Consider the following 17,923-nt stretch of genomic DNA (forward strand, 5'->3'; position numbering starts at 1 on the left):
CTGGTCATGGCCACCCATTCACTTTCTAACCTGTCACTCTGTTTTAATAGGTATTATTACCATTTGACAATTTCTTATTTGCTCCTACATTGGTTCTTGGTCTCTCTCCCTTACCAATGTGTAAATCCCATGGAAGCAAGGACCTCTTCAGCTGTCTTGTTCACATCCTAAGTTTCTAGAACATTTGCAGTTGCTCAAGAAATTTATATCGACTGAAATACTTCTCCACACTTGGAGCTATATCCTAAGAATTGTGGTAGAGTTGGGGTGGGGAAAATAAAAAGTCAGGATAGAATGTGAACCAAGACATTTGTCTTCAAGGTGGATGGGATTGAAAGCAGAGAAGCGCTCCCCTCAGTGCTCAAAAGCAGGTGAGGGACTCAGCATAGGAGAATGGAAAGACCCAGACTGAGAGCCAGAGGATGGTTTCCAGGACTCCGCCTATCTGCAGTGTGACCACTGGCAAGCCACATAAACAAGGAGCTTTATATTTTCTCTGTAAAGTGAAGCAGTTGGACCTCCATTCTCTTGGTCCAAATCCAAGAGGTCCTAGGCTTTATTACAGCCTTGGATTTCTCGTGCCCAACAATTCTCTCTCCCCCACCACCAATTCTGGCTATCTTTACCTTCTGGTAGCATTATCTGGAGCATGTTCCAAACCAGGAAGAAAGGAATTCTCTAAGACTCACTGTGGTTTAAGTATCCAGGGACCTGCTATAACACAGAATTTGCAGGCTGCTTATTTTGTCCCATCTGAGGAATTCCAAGAAAAAAGCCTCTACTCTAAAATACTTCCCCGACCCCAATACTCCCACCACTAGAGACACTATATTTTTCCTGTTTGTATTTTTCAAAGTAGTTTACTTGTATTATTTTGTTTTTGTATACATAATAAAACTGCTTCTTTAGAAGGAACTCTTTTCTCCTCACTATTATCTAAGCATGTATGCTCTGAAGCAACTTTATCTTTTTAAAGAGTTGTTTAGAGTAACCAGTTTCTCTTAAACCTCCAAATTAGATTTATTTGTTTGTTCATTTTTGAGAAGGGTCTCACTCAGTCACCCAGGCTGGAGTGCAGTGGCGTGATCATGGCTCACTGCAGCCTCAACCTCCCCTGCTCAAGTGATCCTCCCAAACACCTCAGCTTCCTGAATAGCTAGGATTACAGGCTTGTGTCATCATGCTGGCTATTTTTTTTTTTTAATCTTTTGTAGAGATCAGGTCTCACTATATTGCCCAGGCTGGGCTCAAACTCCTGTGCTCAAGTGACCTCTCGTCTCAGCCTCCTGAGTAGGTAGGACTACAGGCATGTGCCACCATGCCTGGCTAGTTTTTGTTGTTGTTGGAACAGGGTCTCACTATTGTGCCCAGGCTCATCTGGAACTCCTGAGCTCAAGCAATCCTCCTGCCTCAGCCTCCAGAAGTGCTGGGATTATAGATGTGAGCCACTGCACCTGATCTCCAAATTAGGTTTAAAACTAGTCCTTATTTAAAAAAAAAAAAAAAAAAAAGCCAAACAAACTAAACCAACTTTTCTTTTTTGTTAAATTACAAAAGTTATACATGCTTGTTATAACAAACATCACAGAGGCGCATAAAGTAAAACCTCTCCTCCCACCCCCAACAAATAGGTAACTGTTTACACTTTGAAGTGTATCCTTGCAGGCTTTTTGCTCTGCAATTATACATCTAATATGTAAGCTATTGCTTTTATTTTTCACAGAAATTAAAATTTTTATATTTCATTTAAGGACTACATGGGCAAGGGCCCATCAAGCTTATCCTGAATGACTCAGTAAACAGGTAGCAGAAACCCAATTTGATTTCTGTTTCTAAGCCCATGGCTTCAGCCAAATGTCCAGCTCTGTTCCCAAGTTTAATAAACAAACATTTACTGGCAGACATTGAGTGATGTTCCTGAGCTTTCTGCTTTGCGTTCCGCCTCATTCTTCCTCCACTCTGCCATTTCAGATCATTAAGGCTTACTTAGACTATTCGCTATACCACCACCTGGCTGGCTACCAAGGCGTGTGGTTCAAATATGAAGTCATGGCCATGGAGCATATCTTCAACCTCCCCCTGAAAGGCGAGGGCATTGAAATCGTGGCACACGTGGCCGAGACACTGGTCTTCAACAAACTCATAATGGGACACCTGGATTTGGCCATTGAGTTAGGTAAGGGCTGGCTGGGCAAGATGGGACATGAGGATACAAGGAATGCCCCACAATATACTGGAATTGTTTTCTTCCCAGGCTCCCGAGCCCTTCAAATGTGGGCACTGCTCCAGAATCCCAACCGACACTATCTGTCCCTCTGCAGACTTAGCAGATGTCTCCTTTTGAACAGCAGGTATTTATCTTAAAGCATCTTCCAAAATTAGGGGGAGGAGGCCATATTATTGAGTATCCTGGGTTCAACTTTAGCCTGGTCATAGGGTGGGGAAGGGAGTAGAGTTTGCAGTAAGAAAATATAACTGATAATCGTCATCCTTTTTTCTTTTCTCAGAGTCTTGCTCTGTCTCCTAGGCTGGAGTGCAGTAGTGCGATCTCGGCTCACTGCAACCTCTGCCTTCCGGGTTTAAGCAATTCTCCTCCCTCAACCTCCCACGTAGTTGGGATTACAGGCACGTGCCACCACACCCAGCTGATTTTTGTATTTTTTAGTAGAGAGGGGGTTTCACCCTGTTGGCCAGGCTGGTCTTGAACTCCTGACCTCAAGTGACCCACCCACCTCAGCCTCCCAAAATGCTGGGATTACAGGCATGAGCCACTGTGCCAGGCCTTGTCTTTTTTTAAAAAAAAAAACCAGAATTCTTGGCCATGCATCATCTCTAATCTGGTTGCTCTGGCCAGTGATCAGAGGGTAGTCAGACAGTCATCCCAGCTGTGGGAATCAGGCCTCCACTTCTGTCCGGTGGAGACAAAGGGAAAAGCATTCCAGGGAGGCAAATGGCCAGAGAATAGCAACCAGGACTAGAAGTCAAGGCCAATTTGCTCTGACTCTGGTCACCCTGATATAGAGGACCCAGGAAAGAACAATTTGAAAAAAGAGCCAATTTGAGATTGAGGTTTTAGTCTTGGATAGGGGTGTGTTTGAAGTCTGTTTAAGAGGTATATTTGGTTCTGAATTACTGAGAAGGACCAAGACTAGACCAGGAAGGGACTTTACTGAACCTCATCCTATCCATTGCTTTTTTTATTCAATAGCTTTGGAGGTATAAATGGTTTTCGGTTACATAGATGAATTTTATAGAGGTGAATTCTGAGATTTTAGTGCACCTGTCACCCAAGCAGTGTACACATACCCAACATGTAGTCTTTTATTCCTCACTTCCCTCCTCCCCTCCCCTCCGAGTCCCCGAAGTCCATTATATCCACTGCTTTTCTTTTTTTTTTTTTGAGACAGAGTTTCGCTCTTTTGCCCAGGCTGGAGTGCAGTGGTGTGATATCGGCTCACCACAACCTTCACCTTCCGGTTTCAAGCGATTCTCCTGCCTCAGCCTCCCAAGTAGCTGGGATTACAGGCGCCCACTACCATGCCCAGCTAATTTTTGTATTTTTAGTAGAGATGGGGTTTCACCATGTTGGCCAGGCTGGTCTCGAACTCCTGACCTCGTGATCCGCCCACCTCGGCCTCCCAAAGTGCTGGGATTACAATATCCACTGCTTTTTAGTGGCCACTACCTTTTCTTTTCCATAGATACCCGCAATTGATCCAGGTGCTGGGGCAGCTGTGGGAGCTTTCTGTAACACAGGAACACATCTTCAGCAAGGCATTTTTCTATTTTGTCTGCCTGGACATCCTGCTTTATTCTGGTAAGTGTGGGTTTGGAATGTAAAAGAACTTGGGGGTGTGACACCTGTGCTGGTGTGGTGTGGCAGCTCTCAGGTTGGGGCTTTGGGACCACTAGGTTTCTGGCTGGGTGGACTTACAGGGCAGGGAGGGAGAGAGGCTGGTCGTTGAGCTGAAGCACTGTCTAGCAGGTGCTGAGATTGTGAAGGCATGGCAAGAAGAAGAATTAAGTCTGAAGGAACCCGATGGATATGAGCTGCCAGTTAAACTGTCAGAGGCCAGGCGTGGTAGCTCACGCCTGTAATCCCAGCACTTTGGGAGGCCGAGGCGGGCGGATCACAAGGTCAGGAGATCGAGACCATCCTGGCTAACGTGGTGAAACCCTGTCTCTACTAAAAATACAAAAAATTAGCCGGGCGTAGTGGCGGGCGCCTGTAGTCCCAGCTACTCAGGAGGCTGAGGCAGGAGAATGGTGTGAATCCGGGAGGCAGAGCTTGCAGTGAGCCAAGATCATGCCACTGCACTCCAGCCTGGGTGACAAAGCAAGACTCTGTCTCAAAAAAAAAAAAAAAAAGAAACTGTCAGATCAATTTGCACCTAAGTGATAGTGGCTGACTGTCTTACTATGTGCCTTTTACTAGGGGTTTTTAACTTTTAGCAGGTTGTACTTAGAGACTTCATGCTTTAGAAGTCTAGATTTAGAAGACTAGATTGCTTGACGTGAGAGTTCCAGGCTGGTAGCTATTGGTGATTTGGAAAATTAGTTACTTCCTGATAACCTTCAAGTGACACCAAGTAGGTCACTTGAAGTGTACACACTAAACCACAGGAACCAACCTGGGAATTGTTTTCCCCACATGTGATCTTGAAAGGGGATACAGACATTGCCATCAACAAAGGAAGCATGTGTGGGGAGACAGAGAAGTCTTAGGCTGCACTAAGGCCAGGAAGGATTAGTTTAAACCCCACACCTGCCTGGTCTGTACTGTGGAACTGTAGTATATATCCATAACACTCCCCAATAGGTAGGACTCAGCAAACACAGGGCAATCCAGTCATGAGGTTGTTGCAATCCACGGGACCCTTTGGATTCATACAATAATCAGAGGCAACTCTCCCTGCAGTGGGAAATTCAACTGAGAGCGACTAGGCTAGAAAAATGATCACCCACACCTACCAATAACTCTCACCCATTCCTCTCTCTTAGGTTTTGTTTATAGAACATTTGAAGAATGTTTGGAATTCATATACCAATACAAAGACAACAAAATCCTCAAGTTCCAGAGTGGACTCCTCCTGGGACTTTATTCCTCTGTAGCTATCTGGTAACAATGTGTGGCATATCACTAAATTCCCAAAGTGAAAATGTTGAATCCCAAGGAAGAGTTCTTGAAAAATCTTTTAGAAAGTATTGATAATTTATACCTGAGACAGCTTAAAGTTGTCAGAGGATATTTACACTGAGAGACATGTTAGGGATCAACTAGTTCATCCCCCTTGGCCAAGGACAGAAAAGTAAAGTTGTCTCAATTACATTCCATGCAATAAACATTTATTGCAAACATATCATGTTGTGGTGATACAGGGATAAATAAGAAAAGACTGCTTTCTTCAGAGGGGTGCTGGGGTTTGAGGAAGACTAATGAATAGCACCACTTGCCCACCCGGCACCTGGCCGTATCTAATCACATGGATTGATAAAGCCAATGTTGGAAGACATGGCTTGTATCTTCACAAAAGCGGGCTTCGTAATATTGAGCCCTGGAATAGACGTAACCCATTCAGCAGCAGGCAGTTCTGGAAAACTGTAGGTCTACTCACATGGAGCAGAGAGATCAGTATCACACTCCCTGTTGGCTTCACTGGCTCTCAAGATAGACAGAGACACGGACGGAGTTATACTTGCCCAATTCCTCTCCCAAATCACCAGCAAGATCTCTCCTTATCATTGAAGGGGCAAGTGAAGCAGGGAAAGAGTTCTGGTGCTTTGCACCAAATAGAGGCCCCTCACATGGAAGGAAATTTCAGGAGTGAGGAAGAAGCATTCTCCCCGCAACCCATTAACTCATTAAGCCTAAGGCTCAATTCCTTTAACCTACTACGTTTTTAACTCAGTTAAGCATGTAGTTATTATGGTCATACCCTTAAGGAAGGAGATGAATGCTAAGGTTCTAAAATGGGTCAGAACAGAACATTCATTAAATTATTTCCATGACTATCCCCAAGACTGAAAATCATCCCCTATTATTTTATTTCCTATCTTAATTAAATTATATGCAACCATATGGTCTATCAGAGGTTTGTGATGAGACTAAATGACAATATGAAGACATTCCTATATAAAATGCTACAAGTTAGAACAGCTTCAAATTTGAATAGAAATCCACCCCTTCCTTCTTTCTGAGACAGTCTTGCTGTGTCACCCAGTTGGAGTCCCGTGGTGCGATCACGGATCACTGCAGCCTCGCCTTCCCAGGCTCAAGTGATCCAAACACTTCAGCTTCCTGAGTAGCTGGAGTTGCAGGCACATACCACCATGCCTGGCTAATTTTAATTTTTTGTAGAGATAGGATGTCGTGATGTTGCCCAGGCTGGTCTCCAACTCCTGGGCTCAGGTGATCTGTCTACCTCAGCCTTCCCAAATGCTGGGATTACAGGCATGAGCCACTGCACCTGGCAAGAAATCCCCTCTTATTATAAAATTAATGAGGAGAAATTAAAATCCAAAAATTAATTACTCTTGCCAATTAAAGTTCAAAATCAAATAACTTACCAATGTGAGTTAAAGGTTAAGGAATCTAAAGTCCAGAAATCATCCAAATTTATTTTTCTTGTCCATCTCAGCAGGAGAGTTTTTTAAACAGCTGTGTCCTAGGCCAATGCTGCTCAGACTTTAGTGGGCATAAAAATCATCTGGAGAGCTTGTTAACTCAGAGATGCCACACCCCCAGAGCCTGTATGATTCCGTAGACCTGGACTGAACCAGAGAACCTGCATTAATGAGAACCCAGGTGATACTGATGATGCCAGTCTGTGGACCACATTTTGAGCAGTACTGGCCTAAATCATCTCTCTTTGGTATCGGAACAATTTCTTCAAGCCCCAGAATCTACAGCTCCAAGTGTCTGATCTCCCTCACTCTTTAATTTAAAAAGCCAAAGTGGCCGGGCGCGGTGGCTCAGCCTGTAATCCCAGCACTTTGGGAGGCCGAGGCGGGTGGATCACCTGAGGTCAGGAGTTCGAGACCAGCCTAGCCAACATGGTGAAACCCCGTCTCTGCTTAAAATACAAAAAATTAGCTGGGTGTGGTGGTACACACCTGTAATCCCAGCTACTTGGGAGGCTGAGGCAGGAGAATCACTTGAACCCAGGAGGCAGAGGTTACAGTAAGCCAAGATCGTGCCATTGCACTCCAGACTGGGGGACAAGAGCAAGACTTCGTCTCAAAAAAAAAGCCAAAGCCAAAGAGTTCAATGGTGGCTAATATTACCTGAGTGTTTCCAAGGATTCTATTCATCTCAAGTCATCAAAAAAATTTATTATTTCCTTGCTCTGTATCACATAATTTCCTGCTTTTTTAGGGAGTGTGAAGCAGGGGTAGGCAGGTGACTACACACTTCCAGAGACCCAGGTAAAGGAAGCTGCACATCCAGAGACCCATTTCAGAAAGCCAGCCTATTCCTAATGGGTGATACTGATTTTTCTTATTCTCTTGTGGTAATGCAGGTATGCCAGACTTGAGGAATGGGACAATTTTTACAAATTTTCCAATAGAGCTAAAAATCTCTTGCCAAGAAGAACCATGACACTTATTTACTATGACGGAATATCTAGGTACATGGAGGGGCAAGTTCTTCACCTTCAAAAACAAATCAAGGAACAGTCAGAGAATGCCCAAGCCAGTGGGGAGGAGCTACTCAAGGTGAAGCCTATTCTCCAGTTTCCAGTATAAAATACACCTTAAATGGATCTCTACTTCCTGTGCTAATTATTTTCTCATTATAGAATTCATATATTTTTAATAATAGATGTTTTTGAAGGCACTTTTCCAAAGTAAGAAAGAAAATATAAACCTTACTACTCAGAGATAAGTACTTTTTGTATATTGAGATCCCACTTTTCAAGTATTTTTCTGTTGTGTGCATGCACATTTCTCTATTTCGTAATTTGCTATTAAATATATTATGAATAATTTCCTGTCATTAAATTGTCTTTCACATCACGATTTAAAAGGAAGCATGGTACTTTATCTTACAGATATACGATTGTATGACCTAATTATTCTTGGATAGAACTTCTCTGTATGATTTTATTGCTATTGCTGTGATGAAGCATCCTGGTAGACAAAGCATTCCACACGACAATTTTAAAAATTCGAATATGTATTAAGCGTATTAATACAAGAGTGCTGGGGTGCAAGAGTGAGCAAATTAAACACCTCCAAGAGTTTACAACCTGGCATGGGCAAGCCCCCTAAGAGAATAAAGGGCTAAATCTCCGGTGTTGGGTTGACACGTTTGCCTTGTTCTTGTAAACACTGAGCACAGGTGTATTAGTTTTCTATTGCTCTGTCACTCATTACCACAAAGTTAACAGCTTAAAACAACACCCACTTCTTAGCAGAGCCTCACTCTGTCACCCAGGCTGGAGTGCAGTTGCGCAATCTCGACTCACTGCAACCTCCGCCTCCCGGGTTCAAACAATTCTCGTACCTCAGCCTCCCAAGTAGCTGGGATTACAGGCACGTGCCACCATGTCTGGCTAATTTTTGTATTTTTAGTAGAGATGGGGGTTTCACCACATTAGCCAGGCTGGTCTTGAACTCTTGACCTCAAGTGATTCACCCACCTCAGCCTTCCAAAGTGCTGGGATTACAGGTGTGAGCCACCATGCCAAGGCCAAAACAACACCCACTTCTTAACTCACAGTTTGGCGGGTCCAAAGCCTGGGTGGTCTGGTCTGGGATCTCTGCTTAGGAGATGTATTTACATAAGTAGACATAATTGAATAATTGAACACATTGTTGCTGTTGTTATTTTGAACAAACTGTCATCTGTTAGAATAAGAAAAGGAAAATTTTTATTTTACCTCCACTTACTCCTTCTTCAATGCTTTCTTTCTTTATGTAGATCTAAGTTTCTGAACTACATATTTTCCTTCTCTCTAAAGAATTTCTTTAACATTTCTTGCAAGTCAGGGCTATTAGCAACAACTTCCTTCAATTTTAGTTTGAGAAGTCTTTATTTTGTCTTCGATTTTGAAGGATAATTTCACTGGGTAAAGAATTCTAGGGATTTTTTTTCCTGTCAACAGGTCATGGCACTGTCTTCTTGCTTGCATGGTTTCTAAGGAAAAGTGAAAGGCAATTCTTTTGTTGTTGTTATTCCTCTATAGAAGTCCCTTGGGCTTCTTTAAAAATTTTTTGTTTTTCTCTTTTTTTTTTGAAATGGAGTCTCACTTTGTCACCCAGGCTGGAGTGCAGTGGCATGATCTTGACTCACTGCAACCTCCACCTCCTGGGTTCAAGCAATTCTCCTGCCACAGCCTCCTGAGTAGCTGGGATTACAGGCGCCCGCCAATATGCCTAACTAATTTTTGTATTTTTAGTAGAGACAGGGTTTCACCATGTTGGCCAGTCTGGTCTTGAACTCCTGACCTCAAGTGATCTGCCCACCGCTGCCTCCCAAAGTGCTGGGATTACAGGTGTGAGCCACCGTGCCCGACCTAAAATTTTTTATCTTTGATTTTCTGTAGTTTACAAATTATATGCCTATGTGTTGGGGTTTTGGGGCATATATTCTACGTGGTGTTCTGTGAGCTTCCTGGATTTGTGGTTTGGTGTTTGACCTTAATTCAGAAAAAATTTCAGTCTTTCTTGCTTCAAATATTTCTGATGTTACTTTCCTCTTTCTTCTCCTTCTGATATTTCTATTATGCATCTAGTATATCTTTTGTACTTATCCTACAGTCCCTGGATATTCTGTTCTGGTTTTTCTTTTCTAGTCTTTATTCTCTTAGCTTTTCAGTTTTGTAGGTTTATATTGATATGGCCTTGAACTCAGAGATTCTTTCCTCAGCTGGGTCATGTCTACTAATAAGCCTGTCAAAGGCATTCTTCATTTCTCTTACAGTGTTTTTGATCTCTAGCATTTATTTTTTGTTCTTAGGATTTCCATCTCTCTGCTTATATTGCTCTTACATGCTCTCTACTTTATTCATTAGAGCTTTTACCATACTAATCATAGTTATTTTAAATTCCCAGTCTGATAATTTCAACATCCCTGTCATGTCTGGTTCTGACTTGTGTTTTCAAACTGTGTTTTTGCCTTTTAGCATGCCTTGTAATTTTTCTTGATAGCCAGATATGATGTACCAAGTAAAAAGACTTTGTCTAAATAAGTCTTTAGTAATGTGATGGTAAGGTGTGAGGAGAGGGAAAGCATTCTACAGTCCTATGATTAGGTCTCAGTCTTTTAGTGAGCCTATTCCTCTGCACTAAGAACTTCACAAGTGCTTTTCAGTCCCCTCTTCCTTAGGTGGGACATAATGGCTAGAGCTGGGTTTAGTTGGGTATTCCTCTTCCCCAAGATCAGTTAGGCTCTAATAAAAACCCTGGAGGTTAGGCTCTGGCTACAGTTTCTCCTGAGGGCACACCTTGTTTAGAAAAACGGAGTACTCTGGCATATTTCAAAATGGTTCCTTTTCCTCTTCCTCTGCTGAAAGAATGAGAGATTTTTTTTCCTCCAATATTTACTGAGAGATCCTGGTTGAGCTTCTGGAGGTAAAACACACAAAACTGTGGGGGCTCACCTGAAGGTGTTTGGGGTTTTTTTTTTTTTGTCTAATTTTTGTTGTTGTTGTTGGAGACAGAGTCTCACTCCGTCGCTCAGGCTGGAGTGCAATGGCGCGATCTCGGCTCACTGCAACCTCCATCTCCTAGGTTCAAGTGATTCTCGTGCCTCAGCCTCCCGAGTAACTGGGATTACAGGCACCTGCCATCATGCCTGGCTAATTTTTGTATTTTCGTAGAGACGGGGTCTCACCATGTTGGCCAGGCTGGTCCTGAACTCCTGACCTCAGGTGATCCAACCACCTCGGCCTCCCAAAGTGCTGAGATTACAGGCGTGAGCCACCACGTGTGGCCTAATTTTTTTTATTGTGATCCAAATACACATAGCATAAAACTTAACATCTTAATCATGTTTAAGTATGCACTTCAGTGGTATTAAATACATTTATAATGTTGGGTATCATGTCTGCCCTCCATCTCCATAACTCTCTTCATCTTGTAAAACAGAAACTCTATACCCATTAAGTGTATGTTTGTTAGATTTAGTTGGCTTATTGTGTTGTCTAAGTCCTCTATGTCTTATCTTTTGTATAATTGTTCTATCCATTATTGACTGTTAGTGAAGTCTCCAACTACTACTATACAACTGTCTATTTCTACCTTTAATTTTGTCAGTTTTTGCTTCATATATATTGACAATCTTATTATTAGATGCATAAATGTTTATAATTGTTAAAAATATAATTATAAAACAAATGTTTATAATTGTTACATATATTTTGCTGTATTTAAATTTTTATTCATATATAATATTATTCTTTGCCTCTTGTAAGTTTCTTTCTGATTTAAAGTTTATTTTGTCTGACATTAGTATAGCCACGCTTATTCTCTTTGGGTTACTATTTGTATAAAGTATCTTTTTCTATCTTTTCACTCTCCATTTATTTGTGTCTTTGCATCTAAAGTGAGTCTCTTTTAGTATGTAATTAGATCATGTTTTTAAAAAATCCATTCTGCCAACTTGTTTTTTTGTTGAGAGTTTAATTCAATTACATTTAAAGTAATTACTGATAAAGAGGGACTTGTGTGTATCATTTTGCTATTTTTCAATATGCCTTACAGCTTTTTCATTCCTCATTTACTGAACTTATTATTTTGCATTTAATTTTTCATAGTAGAACATTTAAGTTCTTTCCTCATTTTCTTTTGTATATATTCTATAGCTATTTTCCTTATGGTTACCATGAGGATTACATTTAGCATCCTAAAGTTAACTTCAGTAATGCACAAAGAACTCTGCTCCTTTAATAGCTTCCCACCCCTTTCAGTTGTTGATGTCACAGAATTACATTTTTATACAGTATATGCCCCAAAAATAATATGAATAATTATTTTAAATGATTAGTCTCTTCAATTATGTAGAAAACAAAATGTGGAGTTACAACCCAAAGTTACAATAATACTAGCTTTTGGGTTACTAAATTTTAAAAACGTATTAATCTCTTAAAAATGTAGAAAACAAAACAAGTTACAAACTATTATTACAATAACACTTAATTGTCCACGTATTTACCTTTGTTGAGGTCTTTATTTCTTCTTGGAGCTTTGATTGTCCTTTCATTTTACCCTACAGGGCTCCTTTAGGTGTTTCTTTTCTTTTCTTTCTTTTTTTTAAGGCATGGGCATTTTTTGGAAGAAAGTCCTGGTGGTAATTAACTTTGTTTTTGATTGTCTGGGAATGTCTTAATTTCTCCCTTATCTTTGAAGGACACTTTTGCTGAATAGAAGACTCTTGGTTGACAGGGTTTTTTCTTTTAACATTTTGAATGTATTGGCCCACTGCCTTCTGACCTCTAAATTTTCTGATGAGAAATCTGCTGGTGATCTTATTGAAGATGTCTTGTATGTGATTAGTTGCTTCTCTCACTGCTTTCAAGTTTCGTGTCTTTCACTTTTCAAAAGTTATTATATTTGTCTCAGTGTGTATGTCTTTAAGTTCATCTTAGTTGTTGAGCTTCTTGGATGTTTATATTCATGTCTTTTATCAAATTTGGAAAGTTTTCAACCATTATTTCTTCAAATATTCTTTCTAGTCCTTTCTCTCTCTCTTCTTCTTCAGGGACTTCCACAATGCATTTATTGGTTCACTTCTTGGTGTTCCACAAGTCCCTTAGGCTCTGTTAACTTTTCTTCAATCTTTTTTCTTTCTGTTCCTCAGACTCAATAATTTCCATTGTCATATCTTCAAGTCTGCTGCCTGTTTAACTCTGCCTTTGAATCCCTCTAGTGATTTTTTTTTAATTTTAGTTATTGCACTTTTCACCTCCAGAATTTCTTTTTGGTATATTTTTAGGTTTTCTGTCACTTTACTGATATTTCCATTATTTTCATACATCAATTACTTGACTTTATCCACATTTTCCTTTAGTTCTTTGATTATTTAGAGTTGTTTAAAAATCTTTGTGTAGGATATCTGCCATTAGGTCTTTTTCAGGGACAGTTTCTCTTGATATTTTTTCCCCTTTGGGATGAGTCATGCTTTCCTGTTTCTTGATATGCCTTTTTGTTGTTGTTGTTGAAAACTAGACCTTTGAATCTAATAATATGATAGCTCTGGATATCAAATTCTCCCTCTTCCCCAGGGTTTTCTGGGTTTTGTTGTTGTTTTTGTTTTTTATTGTTGTAGGCTGTCTCTATGCCAAGGATCAGCCTGAGGTGCAAACTTAAGGTCTTCCTAGATCTTTTCTGAGCCTGTGCCTTTCTCTAGGCATGCACAGTCACTTTCTAATTTTCCTTTTATAGGCAGTTGCTTTTGAATGTCCTAGTATTTAATGTCTGGCTGCCAAGGTGGTGGAGGGTGGGTGGAGAGAAAAATAAAGTTGGGGGAGGAAAGGGCAATAGCCCTTTAAATCCACTGGAAGTCACTTCAACTGGAGTGGGAGGGGCTTGCAATGATGGGGAGAGGTGCGACAATGACTGCCTACCTCTTTCATCAGAAGCAGCAATCGGTGATCAGAGCACAGATCCCTGATATCTCAGACAGGGTCCTTTTTGCCCACCCTTGTTCCCAAAAATTGTGTGCAGGTTCTTCAGGAGCATGTGCACAATAACTGTTTGCCACAGGTTTTGAGGTTGGGGGACAGGCAGCTGTGCTAAGAGCTGAAACTGAAATTAACCTCAGTTTACCATCCAAGCCTTCCTCTGGTATTTACAAGCCTTCAGTAGACTCCAGAGTTCTAAAATAGTTACATTCTGACAGATTCTGCCAGTGTAATGATAGTCTAGGTGGGGCTACAGATAGTTGGTACTTCCTACTCTGCCGTCTCTCCAGAGTCCTCTTCTCCCTAGAGTTTTTAACTCCCAGACCGGTCCACTCTGAGTTTCTAGCAATTCATCAATTACAGTTCAGGTTTTTCTAGCCAGCACTGGTTCCCACAGTGGTTTCCACTTGTGAGTCTCCATCTGTTTGTCTCTCCAGTCTTAGGGGCAGCAGTTTGCCCCGTGTTCTCACTTCTCTTATGGATCCAAGAATAGTTGTTGATCTTCCAGTCTGTTCAGCTTTATTGATTTATTTTTGAGATGGAGTCTCACTCTGTCACAAGGCTGGAGTGCAGTGGCGCGATCTCGGCTCACTGCAACCTCTGCCTCCCTGGTTCAAGCGATTCTCCTGCCTCAGCCTCCTGAGCAGCTGGGACTACAGGCACGCACCACCATGCCTGGCTAATTTTTGTATTTTTAGTAGAGACGGAGTTTCACCATGTTGGCCAGGATGGTCTTGATCTCTTGACCTTGTGATCCACCCACCTCGGCCTCCCAAAGTGCTGGGATTACAGGCGTGAGCCACTGTGCCCAGCCTGTTCAGCTTTTTACTTGTTTCTAGGACCAAGTGGTTATTTCCAAGCTCCTTACATGCAGAAATGGCCAATTTTTTTCCTAATTTTTCAACAATTAACTTGTACTGCCTTAATAATCATAATAATCAAAATAGTTTTTTTAAAAAAGTTATTACAGAGAAGTAATGATGGGATCTCTCAGGTCAATTCCTGATCTCAGTGGATCATGGGGGCTACTCTGCCTGACGTTTATTATCTTATCTCCAATACCTACTGTTTATGTCTCTATAATGTATTTTCTCACTTGATTGCTTAAATCCTTGAAATGTTCCCAAATCATCTGTGAAGGAAATAACTTACAGTCAAGGACCCCTGTTTAATTCTAATATACTGTTGTGGGTTTTTTTCTTTAGAATTTGAAGAATCTGGTGGCTCAAAATACCACTGGCCCTGTCTTTTGCCCAAGGCTCTACCACCTGATGGCTTATGTCTGTATATTAATGGGAGATGGGCAGAAATGTGGCCTCTTCCTGAACACAGCCTTGCAGCTCTCTGAAACACAGGGGAATATGCTGGAGAAATGCTGGCTGAACATGAACAAAGTATGTATCATCAGCTAGCAAACTGGGGTGGGGGATGCTCACCCACATAAAGAAGCCCGGAAGGCTACTGCCTGGTTAGGTTTCACCAGGCATGGAAGGTCTTAGTCTGTCCAGGCTGCCATTAACAAAATATCTTAGACTGGGTCATTGATAAACAATAGAAACCTACTGCTCAGTTTTGGAAGCTGGAAGTCCAAGATCAAGGCTCTGGAGATTTGCTGTCTGGTGAGGGTCCGTTCCTCACAGATGGTGCCTTTTGTTGTGTCCTCACATGTCAAAAGGATGGAAAAAGAAAATTTGCTCCCTTCAGCCCTTTTATGCGGGCAGAGCCCTCATGACCTAATTACCTCCCAAAGGCCCAACGGAATACCATTACCTTGGGGGTTAATTTTCTTCTTCTCTCTTTTTTTCTTTTTTTTGAGACGGAGTCTTGCTCTGTCGCCCAGGCTGGAGTGCAGTGGCACACTCTCGGCTCACTGCAAGCTCCGCCTCCCGGGTTCACGCCATTCTCCTGCCTCAGCCTCCGAGTAGCTGGGACTACAGGCGCCCGCCACCACGCCCGGCTAATTTTTTGTATTTTTTAGTAGAGACGGGGTTTCACTGTGGTCTTGATCTCCTGACCTCGTGATCCGCCCGCCTCGGCCTCCCAAAGTGCTGGGATTACAAGCGTGAGCCACAGCGCCCGGCCAATTTTCAACATATGAATTTCAGGGGATGCCAACATTCAGATCATAGCAGTCACCATAGGCCTTTCTGGATTCTTACCAGAAAGGGTGACATATCCACAATTCAGGATTGTGAGCTTCCTCTTCCCCTTTAAGTTCTCATGGTCTCTCTCCCTTATCCAAATCCCCCTTAGCATGCCCTCTCTCTGCCCTTCTTTGTGGCCACTTTCCACTTTGTGTTACATCTGTCTGCGTGTCTTTCCTCTCCTTGAGAATGTGAACTCTTTGAAAGCAAAAACCACACTTAGTGCCTAGCACAGAGCCTTATACTCAGTTTTGTTTAATAAGTGAATGAATGTATGAGTATATATGTGTATTTAAAGAGGGCTGTGTCAGTATCCTAGTGTGGACAGCAAGATTCGTTTTTGTCTATGGGTTCACATGGTTTTGAAAGCTCAAAGACATTTTGCCTTGTTTGATATTGGACTAACCTTGATTACAAAAGTCAAGAAGCACTAATGATTTCTTTGTTCTGTTTCTTTCCTCTCAGGAATCGTGGTACTCAACCTCTGAGTTAAAAGGAGACCAATGGCTTCAGACGATCTTGAGTCTCCCATCATGGGAAAAAATTGCAGCAGGCAGGGTAAACATTCAGGATCTTCAAAAAAGCAAATTCCTGATGAGAGCTAATACCGTGGACAATCATTTCTAACATGTCAAAGAAAAAAGATTTTAATAAGCACTATGTCCTTGTGATTATCTACTATTGACCTTTCTGCGTGGCTGGCCCGCTCCAGGTTCCTACATAATCTCTTCTGTTCCAGACACAGAAACAGACATGTTGATTTCTTCTCTTTCTGGAGAGCCTAAAAGGGTCAGGAGTGTCATGGTTTACTTCTTCCTAATGTTACAAAAAATTGCTTTTACCATTCATGTTGTTTTAGCTTGACCTGTTTATTTCAGCCCATGCAAAACTGTATCATATTAGAAATTATTAATCTCAAGATGGTATGACATCGTGTGTTGCAAAAGACATGTTTCTAGTTAGTATATTAACTGAAAATACTTATTTTTAAATGTCCAGTTGTTAAGTCTTTTGGAGGTAGCACAATATTACAAATAGCAAACATTTGTCATGGTCTACAAAGACAGAATTAGAAAAGATACATGTTTGTAGGGCCTGACTGCAGCTTCCAAAGCCAGGGTGATGTCTTAGCCCCTCTAACCACATGCATCAAATATCAAATAAAATTTTAATGTCAGATAAATATGTTTAATATAAAATAAAGATCATTTAAAAATTAAAATATTAATAATTTTTACATGGGTATCTTTTACATATTTAGAGTTTGTATTTTTTTATATTTAAGAAATAACAACATTCATTCTTCATCATTTCCCAGATGCAAAAGCAAGGCTGTGCATTTTTTCTCCTAATCACATAACTGAGTTCCACAAACGAGGTTGGACAGACCCAGATGATACCACGAGGTTAGCCACAGAGGCCTGGTGGCCTGGCATGGACGAAAGAGCTCCAAGCTAAGAAATCAGAACATTAGGTTCTAACATGAGCTCTGCCATAAGCACACTTTATTCCTGCCTGATACATATACCCTGCCTGATCCACGTAACTTCCCTATGTTAGTGTACATTTGTGAATATTGAATAAGACAGTGAAGGTTAAAAAGTGTTGAAAATTACAATGTGCCATACAAGTAAAAACAAACTAATATTAGATGACTGATTTTAAAATAAACACATCAAATACTAAACTTCGATTAAGTATTGTCCCCTTCAAAGCTGTCATCCTGGAAGCTGCATGCTCGCCCCATGCTGCAATATAGAAATCCCTTGCTTTCCAGTTGCCTTATTTTGTACTTTATTCATTCCTCTCACTTATTCACCCCACTACAATTTTCCAACTCATTACTGTATACTAATCCCTGACTAAGTACTGGAGATTAAGATATAAAAACATGAAGGACACAATTCTTGACCTCAGCAAGCTCACATGTCCAATAGAAAAAACAGATGCACATGTAAACCTCACTGAGCCCATTCTACTGTAATATAATAGAGCTGTGTTCAAATCCTGCATGGTGGAAGGAGTGACACATACAAAACCTGGACAACTTGAAGACCCAGCGGAACAGCCTCTGAGTTCAGATTCATTTCGATTACATTGTCATAATAAGCTAATGCCTTAATCATAACAATTCCTTACATTTGTACAACTCTT

General features: G+C 41.2%; 1 protein-coding gene across 4 annotated transcripts in view; it reads left to right on the forward strand.

Moving 5' to 3' along the window:
* The window catches only part of ADCY10 (adenylate cyclase 10), a 103,213-nt gene extending 86,224 nt beyond the window's left edge, over window positions 1–16,989 (forward strand). For all 4 annotated transcript variants that reach the window (XM_058442197.1, XM_032161087.2, XM_058442195.1 and 1 more), the window contains 7 exons: window positions 1,972–2,176; window positions 2,255–2,351; window positions 3,702–3,817; window positions 5,002–5,119; window positions 7,521–7,716; window positions 14,831–15,019; window positions 16,235–16,989. In XM_058442197.1, coding sequence (XP_058298180.1) covers window positions 1,972–2,176; window positions 2,255–2,351; window positions 3,702–3,817; window positions 5,002–5,119; window positions 7,521–7,716; window positions 14,831–15,019; window positions 16,235–16,396 — 1,083 coding nt within the window. In that variant the 3' untranslated portion in view covers window positions 16,397–16,989. The remainder of the gene's footprint in view (window positions 1–1,971; window positions 2,177–2,254; window positions 2,352–3,701; window positions 3,818–5,001; window positions 5,120–7,520; window positions 7,717–14,830; window positions 15,020–16,234) is intronic.
* The last annotated feature ends 934 nt before the right edge of the window (window positions 16,990–17,923 follow it).

Source organism: Hylobates moloch, unplaced genomic scaffold (assembly GCF_009828535.3).
Source record: "Hylobates moloch isolate HMO894 unplaced genomic scaffold, HMol_V3 SCAFFOLD_8, whole genome shotgun sequence".
In the NCBI taxonomy this organism is placed as follows: Eukaryota; Metazoa; Chordata; class Mammalia; order Primates; family Hylobatidae; genus Hylobates; species Hylobates moloch.